At 33.6% G+C, this 8253-nt stretch overlaps 1 protein-coding gene across 2 annotated transcripts in view; it reads right to left on the bottom strand.

Annotated features, from left to right (window-relative positions):
- Nucleotides 1-6104, bottom strand: part of LOC113113874 (cadherin-related family member 2-like) — a 13303-nt gene extending 7199 nt beyond the window's left edge. The window contains exons 1-17 of one of the 2 annotated variants that reach the window (XM_026280397.1): nucleotides 6000-6104; nucleotides 5547-5612; nucleotides 5236-5301; nucleotides 4990-5129; nucleotides 4765-4818; nucleotides 4594-4683; nucleotides 3380-3469; nucleotides 3176-3295; nucleotides 2874-3020; nucleotides 2470-2545; nucleotides 2108-2226; nucleotides 1689-1913; nucleotides 1439-1594; nucleotides 967-1125; nucleotides 734-795; nucleotides 347-590; nucleotides 1-139 (exon numbers count right to left, since the gene is read on the bottom strand). The exon at nucleotides 1-139 is cut by the window's left edge and continues 101 nt beyond it. In XM_026280397.1, coding sequence (XP_026136182.1) covers nucleotides 1-139; nucleotides 347-590; nucleotides 734-795; nucleotides 967-1125; nucleotides 1439-1594; nucleotides 1689-1913; nucleotides 2108-2226; nucleotides 2470-2545; nucleotides 2874-3020; nucleotides 3176-3295; nucleotides 3380-3469; nucleotides 4594-4683; nucleotides 4765-4818; nucleotides 4990-5129; nucleotides 5236-5301; nucleotides 5547-5598 — 1939 coding nt within the window. In that variant the 5' untranslated portion in view covers nucleotides 5599-5612; nucleotides 6000-6104. Of the gene's footprint in view, nucleotides 140-346; nucleotides 591-733; nucleotides 796-966; nucleotides 1126-1438; nucleotides 1595-1688; nucleotides 1914-2107; nucleotides 2227-2469; nucleotides 2546-2873; nucleotides 3021-3175; nucleotides 3296-3379; nucleotides 3470-4593; nucleotides 4684-4764; nucleotides 4819-4989; nucleotides 5130-5235; nucleotides 5302-5546; nucleotides 5613-5887; nucleotides 5970-5999 lie in introns of those variants that run through there. The other variant, XM_026280399.1, reaches the window with a different exon arrangement.
- Nucleotides 6105-8253: the final 2149 nt, after the last annotated feature.

Raw genomic sequence — 8253 nt, 5'->3', positions numbered from 1 at the left:
TAGCCTCACGGTCCAATAGACCACTGTTTTTAAGCAAACCACTGTCTTTGCCTATGGTAAAGTTACTACTGAATGGGCTGTCCTCAATGCTATACAGGATTTCACTGTTTGGTGTGCTCGGGTCGTCTCCATCTCTAGCCTATCAAAAATAAATAAATTGGCGTATCCATTAGTGACATAGATATTTCTGTTACATTAATTAACAGAAATATCTGCACTATCTGCCAGCACCATGCACTACTAGTTACATGAGTAAGAGTGACATGCAAAACATTCACACAATCTCTCTTCATTATTTCAGATGCCTATGCTGCTTTTTCAATCAGCATTACATCCATAAAGTTACCTGGATTCTAAGCTCTAAGATTTGGTTCTCTTGTACATAGGCCTCATAAAGTTCTCTGTTCATTTCTGGTGTCTGATCATTAATATCCCGAATGTTGATCATCACAACAGTGGTACCAATCTGGCCTACTGAATCTATGGCCTGCAGGGTGGGTGAGTAGGAATTGGTGATTTCTCTGTCAAGAAGCTTTCCATTTTTTATTGAGATAGTTCCATTTTCTGGATGAACATCGAACTTATCCTGCCTGATGTTAAAATAGAAAAAAGAAAGAAAGAAAGAAAGAAAATCTTTTTTATGTATTTTTTATGACAAACTTAAGTAAACAGTACTTCCAAACTGAGTAATTTTGTCCTAACCAAATGATAGCAGACTGAATATTCAACGTACATGTTTTCGGGCATCAATTTGTAAGTGAGTTTGCCATTATCCAAGGCATCTCCATCTGTTGCCTGTCAAAGCAGAACATTAATGAGTGTCAGATCAATCAATCCTAGTCAAGTCAAGTCATATCAAGTCAAGTCACCTTTATTTATATAGCGCTTTTAACAATACAGATTCTGCCTATATTGTTTAATCACCACGGAAAGGAAAAGTGTGAAAATAGAAGATTGTTTGCTTACAGTAATGGTGCCCACAACAGTTCCATCATCACAGTGTTCATCAACAAAAAACTCATAAACATCCTCCTCAAACTCAGGAAGGTTGTCATTTACATCAATGATGTTAATGGTGACAGAGGCCGTAGAGATGAAGTCTGCACTGTCATCTTCAGCAATAATCTGTGAGATATAACAAAGTATTAAAACTGCTTCAGATTATCATTTTGTCTACTGCAAAAAGGTTTCAAATAAGTTTTCATAAAAGAAAGATAGATAGACAGACCGACAGACAGACCAACAGACAGACAGACAGACAGACAGACAGACAGACAGACAGACAGACAGATAGATAGATAGATAGATAGATAGATAGATAGATAGATAGATAGATAGATAGATAGATAGATAGATAGATAGATAGATAGATAGATAGATAGATAGATAGATAGATAGATAGATAGATAGATAGATAGAAACATCCTAATATACAAACCTGAACAGACATCACTGTCTTCTCCTCATAATCAACAGCAAAATGATCTTTTATTATCACTTGTACAGAACTATCTCCCACCCCAGCTCTGGGACTGACATCGAACGCATCCTTATCAGGTCCCTCAAGACGGAGATTGAACTTGTTGTTTTGCCTCTGGATCATAAATAATTTAATTTAGTCTTCATCAACATCATCATCATAGAAACAGAATCCTCATAAAAACCATGCAAATATTGTAACTACAGACCTGGTCTGGATCTTTGACTCTAATATTCAGTTCATTTACTGACAGTCCTATAGATGAATGCTCATCAACTTGGCCTATGAAGGTGTTTTTCTGTGTGCAGCTTTCAGTTTCACCTTCACACTCATAAAATTCAGGGCCATTGTCATTCAAATCTCCAATAGAAATCTGTATCTCTCCTATTGTGCTTCCAATAATTCCATCCACATTAGGTTTTGTTTCCCTTGCCTGAAGTACAGGAAGAAAAAATCAAGTAGCAATCACAAAATAAATAGATTTCGATAGTTACTACATAGAATATAAAAACACACTGACATTGATTTGCCAACAAATATAATTGCCGTTATTGCTGTTAAATGCCGTTCAATTGTAATCAATCTGATATCATCCTAACATGATACAATTAAATACAGTAAACTCACCTTTATTTCCAAAATTACAACAGCATCTATATCCAGTAATTCTTCACGGTCAAATACAGTTTTGACAGATATTTCACCAGTCACCTCATCGATTTGGAACAGGTCTGGTGCATTAGTACCTGTGCAACAGGACAAAAAGTTGTTTTATTCTACATAAGGGTGGTCTCTTCTAATGGTGGCTTCCACATTAAGATCACGTGAACAGCCGAATATTACTAACTATATCAAAATCATTGGTGACAAAGAGAATTGATTATGACATTTGAGATTTTAGAGACTATGTTTACAATTGTAATAAATAATAATAATAAAAAAAAACATTTCAAATAGTAATGTTAAAATAAAAACTCCAGTTGACTGACTTTCAATGCTGTAGAGGATCTGGTCATTGACCCCAGTGTCTGGATCTCTGGCTCTCACAGTAAAGACTGACGTACCCTGAGATGGAGCGTACAGCGAGAGAGATTCAAAGGTGAGAGGTCATTACATATATGTAATATATGTTAAATATGACACCAAGCGGTGCCCAAACAGTGTACCATAGTACCAAAACTGTTTAGTTTACAAAGCTACACTAGATATACTTACAAATAAAATACTGAAATGGATTAATAAATCAAGTATATATAAAAAGTTAAAATATTTTTTTTCTTCATAAAATCATAAGAAAAGTAGTGCAACTCTAAATGTATAATAATAACAACAACAACAACAAAAAAGACAAAGAAAGAAAGAAAAGAAAAGAAAAGAAAAATGCAGCACTCACCACAGGTGATTTCTCGTCAATAGCAGCAAGGTTTGGTAAATTCAGAAACTGTGGGTCGATATTTGGCATATCCTTAACCGTAATGAATGCAAATGCTGATGAGGATTGAACCAGATTTTCTTGATTACCCAGTGGCCCACCACCATCCTGAAACCAATAAACACTCAGAAAATAACACAGTAAATGGGTTGTTTGTAGATTTTTTTTAAGTAATAAAATACTGCAATTGTTTATTGCACATCCCATCCCACACAGATATTTTCCCTCATTCAAAAAGCATTACTTCATAAATAAATACTCACAGATGCAATGATTCGTATCTGATAGAAAGGACTTTTTTCAGTGAAGCTCAAATCTCCCACCAGCACAACATTTCCAGAAGACTCAGAGATTGAAAATAGGCTCCCGTCATTTGGTGCCACCTAAGACAAACATACTGTGTTATGAATACAATTAAAGTGAGACATCAATGTGAAAATTACATTTATGACATAAAGGGAACATACATCATCAATTCTGTAAGTCACAAGTTTAGCTGTGCCAGAATCAATATCTGTGGCGCTTGCTCCGAACAGTGTACTGCCCACAAGTGCATTCTGTAAGAGGGAATAAGAAACAAATAAATGTAAAGAAACAGCTCAAACTATCATGAAATTAAAAAAAAAAAAATCACACTGTCACTTCTTAAATCTTTCTCTGTGCTAAACTGCTCAGACTGAGAGTAAAGTTAAATTGGAGCAGATTCAAGACATAATTAACCAAGCTCAAATTCACACAGAATCAACACCATCATCACAGCTTGTAAATCTCAACACCTTTTAAATGATTAGTTTACCCAAAATATCCCATTACTCAAATTAGTCATGTTGTCCTAAACCCATTGGTTCCTTTCTTCCGTAGACATAGAATTTTGTACAACAATGCACTTTTTACTTTTTTCAATGCAATTCCAGTAAATGGAAACCCGAAACTTTCAAACCTCTGCAATCAGATCACTGAGTCAGTTAACCTGACTGGAGAACAGGATTCAAGACTGTATCATGGATAAACCACTTCACAAACAATGAGTCATTTACATAGCAGACAGATAGGCTTCAGTTCCCAAGTTTAACACACTGACTAGGTGATCATTAAAAGGGAAGCTAGGGAAGACGTTTCAGTTAACAACTATATATATATATATATATATATATATATATATATATGTATGTGTGTGTGTGTGTGTGTGTGTATATATATATATATATATATATATATATATATATATATATATATATATATATTTTTTTTTTTTTTTTTTTTTTTGTCTTTGTCTTGCTGATTTATTTAATTATTATTATTATTTTATTTATTTATTTTTTGGCGACTGGCTGTTGCTGCTCCAGTTTTTTGAGTGCCAAGTTTTTAAAACAGTACTTTATCCCGCCGATAGTAGAACTATTGTCAATCAGAAGGTTTCAACTGATAAGGTAATAATAAAACTGGTGAAATAGATGACTTATATTTCTATAATTCTGGGGAAATCAAATAAAACAATGCTTATATTGTCATTTATTACATTCTTACTTGAGCCCTAGCAAAAGCCCTGTTCTGAAAGAAAGGAGGTGAGTAAACATCAAAATGACTGGGTTTAGGAAAATTATTCCTTCCGTGTAACTGTAAGGTGTTGAGCAGTTACAGCATTCATATGTACATCTTTAATGATAATGGTCTCACTCACCTCTGGAACCTCTACATTGTAGGGTAGATTTTGGAATACTGGAGCGTTATCATTAGCATCTAGAACATTAATATAAACTGTTTTTGACACCTAAAAAGACAGAGAGACATGTTAGGACTCAGGAGAGTTCATTTTCTGAGCATGGTAATACATTCTGTAGATCCAACTTACATCCGCATGAACAGTATCTTTCACCACAACCTCTATGTTTAAGAGGTCTTTTGTCTGAAGAAATAAAACACATCAACATACACAAAGTTAATTGAGTGTCTTTTATGTAGAGAAATTGTAATACAAATTGTTGTGGAAATTATTTAAAATTCATAATTCCTAACTGTTATTCCTTCTTCTCAATTCAGGAATAGAAGGAAGACTTTTAAAATCCTTAGAAAATACCTCTCTGTCCAGCATACTCTTGATTGTGACTTGGCCTGTCTCCTCGTTGGCTAAAAAATGACTAGCGTCTGTCCCAGAGACTCGATATGTTAGAGGGTCGTCATCTGGATCAGATGCTTCGATTTGAAACGCAAATGCACCTGCCGGGGAAATGCAGAATTAGGAAAATGTTACATTCATGCATACAAAAATGCAATATGAGATTGAGCATATAGTTGAGACTGAAATTTGAGTTGATGTACAGACCGACTGGACGATCTTCTCTCACATTTACAACAGCCATGTTAATCACAGGGACTGAATTACAGTACGCTACAGAAAACACAAACATAAATCAGCATGTTAGTCAAAAGAAAGCATTTCTAAGACAAAATTCTGATATAAAACAAAATACATTTGTGAATTCTCCTCTGTAAGTGACAGTAAATCTTAATTACATTGGCTGCTGTCCACTTAAGACTGTACCATTGTTGGATCTGGACTTTGAGCTAGTACAGTGTAGCAAACCACAAATTTCGATCAATGATATGGACACTGACTAATTCTCAGATACTCACAAGAAGCTAAAAATGCCAAAAGGAGAAGTAAAGGTTTCCCCATCTTCCCCATGTTTGTCTGGAAGGCTGACATATCGAAGAAACAGAACACAAAATCACCATTAAATGCAGAACATTTCCACCTCCAAAATTAGGTGACAGAACACTGATAACGTTGCTATAATGGTTTTTTTTTTCAAATGTTATTAAACACACATGGACACAAATCTAGAAAAGAAAGATCAATCCAGTGCTGCAATTTAGAACAATTATTAATAGTATCAAATCAGTTTGCCTTATTTATTTTTCAAAGCCCAGGAATGGTTGAAAGTCATCAATGTCTACAATCAAAATGTACAAACCTTTTATTCACAAAATAATAATATCTAAAAAGTAAAGCTTAATCTGGGTATAGGCTCTTGATCTAAATGCAGTAACTAAGTCGAAAATGATATAAGGCTGATGAAGACTTACCGTGTCCAGTCTGCTCTTTGTACTATTCCAACAAGTGGCGTTCTTCAAATGAGGGAATGATATGTAATATACAAGACCTTTGGCTAGTGCATCACTGGCTATTACTGTCCTTAAAGTTGTAAACGTTAATCATTTACATTGTAGTGGAGAAAAGTATGTATGCTTAATACAGCCTTCTTGCCTTGTAGCAGATGACAAAGCTGCTTAATAATAACACAAAATCAGATCCTAAAACAGCGTTCAGAGAAGGGTTTAGCATAACAACAAGTGTGGGTAGGCAAACAATTGTCACAACAGATTATGTCCAGAATAATCCGGCCCATTCACACATTCATTCAGCAACTCCTGAGCAAATTCAAAAGACACAGAACGAATGGAGGCTGGAACAGAGAACAGAGAAATAACTTGGATAGAACTAGGGTTAAAGATATGTTTATTGTTCCTAATTATAAAATGTAAAAGAAAAAAATATATATTATACCTGATGGATTAGATCATACAGTTTTTACAAATATTTTTAATAACTTTCCTAAACCTCTAACACAGTTAGCACAACATCAGTCTCTGTAAGATATACAATTAACACATGTATTGTTCCTTTGACACAACATGCATACAGTTAACACACATTTAAAAAGCTTGAACTTCTTTTACACACAAGCTCGACCAAGACCAAAACAGTGGATTTTTACTGCCAAATTTACAAATGCTTTCACACTGTATGTCAGAACAGATAAGATCATGTTCTAAACCTAACTTACAAGCTAAAGTTACAGTCAGCAGCTGTTCATATTGTGAACTGAAACACAAATATATCCTCTATATTTTACTTCCTTGTTAATGAGAAACAGATGAATGAGAAGATATCAGGTGTTTTGTGGATGAGATCTTATGGCCAAATGCAGAAGACTGGGCAGATCAGATGGTTACTTTATTTGTATTTAATTATTTATCTTTCCTTTGGCTTCAATGATTTGTGTGTGTGTGTGTATATATATATATATATATATATATATATATATATATATATATATATATATATATATATATATATATATATATATATATATATAGTAATGTATTGTTGCAAATAAATGCTTTAAATTAATATGTCTCTGTCATCTTCTCTTTTTTCCATAAACGATACACTTTATAAAGCTACCTGAGATGGGTTAATGTAGAGGGGTTTCAAAAGGATCTGCAGTGCAAAACACAATCTATGATCAATATGACACTGTCTATTGTATAGGGGCAGACCTGAGGCATATAGCATTTTTTGAAAATTTGTGTTGGAGTTTTGTTTACAATAGGTGATTTTGAGAAATTAACTGTTTTGCCAAAGGCGTGTTGGTGCATTAAGAGTTTGGGAAAAATGTTAAAAGTCTTGAAAAAATTATCATAGCAATCGTTGACATTTTTACCACTACCAAAGAAAATCAATGGAGGAAATTTCTCCCGAGACTGACAGAAAAGATTGTGTTTGTCTCTGATTGTTTGCTGTGGATCATACTGGACATGCTGTGGAAAAGCCACTAGAGGCCTAAAGATCGACTTACACTAAAGTCAATTTGATTAGCAGCAACATATACAATATTATGACTTTATACTATTTATAATATACAGTATATATGTATTTGTCAAGTCTGTAAATAGTAATAAAATATTGTATTGTATAATATACAATGATACAGACTTTTTACAATAAATAAAAAATACAAATAAAATATAAACGGAAAGCATGTTTTTATTAAGTATTATAATTAAATATATACTAAATAAAAAATATGTAAATTTACATATTTATAAATATTTAAAGCTTAATCTTTTGTAAGTTCTGTGTGCATTATTTGACATTGTATAAGGTCAAAATAGAGTGAAATAATATGAAGTAAATATATCTAAAGATGACAATCATGTATACGAAGGGATTTAACAAAAATATCTTTCTATATAAATACTCTATGGGGACCTGTGATTCAGGTATCAGTGGGAATTTGGATGTGTTAGAACACTATCTTACCATACATAAATCTTTCACAAATCTGTTTACTGGAGCTTATATTGTAAAATGTGACCTGTTCGTGCCACATGTATTACTGTACAATATGCCCCCGTAATCTTATCGTTTTAGACTTTGGTTTATGATTTACTGCAATAATGTGAAATGGGTGAGGCCCAATGATCATGACCCATCCTAAAGCACAAGACAAGTCTTTATTGATATGCACATTGTGCTGGGAAATGAAATAACATT

The sequence above is a fragment of the Carassius auratus genome, chromosome 14 (genome assembly GCF_003368295.1).
Source record: "Carassius auratus strain Wakin chromosome 14, ASM336829v1, whole genome shotgun sequence".
NCBI classification, from domain to species: domain Eukaryota; kingdom Metazoa; phylum Chordata; class Actinopteri; order Cypriniformes; family Cyprinidae; genus Carassius; species Carassius auratus.
Note: the sequence above shows the minus strand (reverse complement) of the source record. Positions and strands in the feature narration are given on the sequence as shown.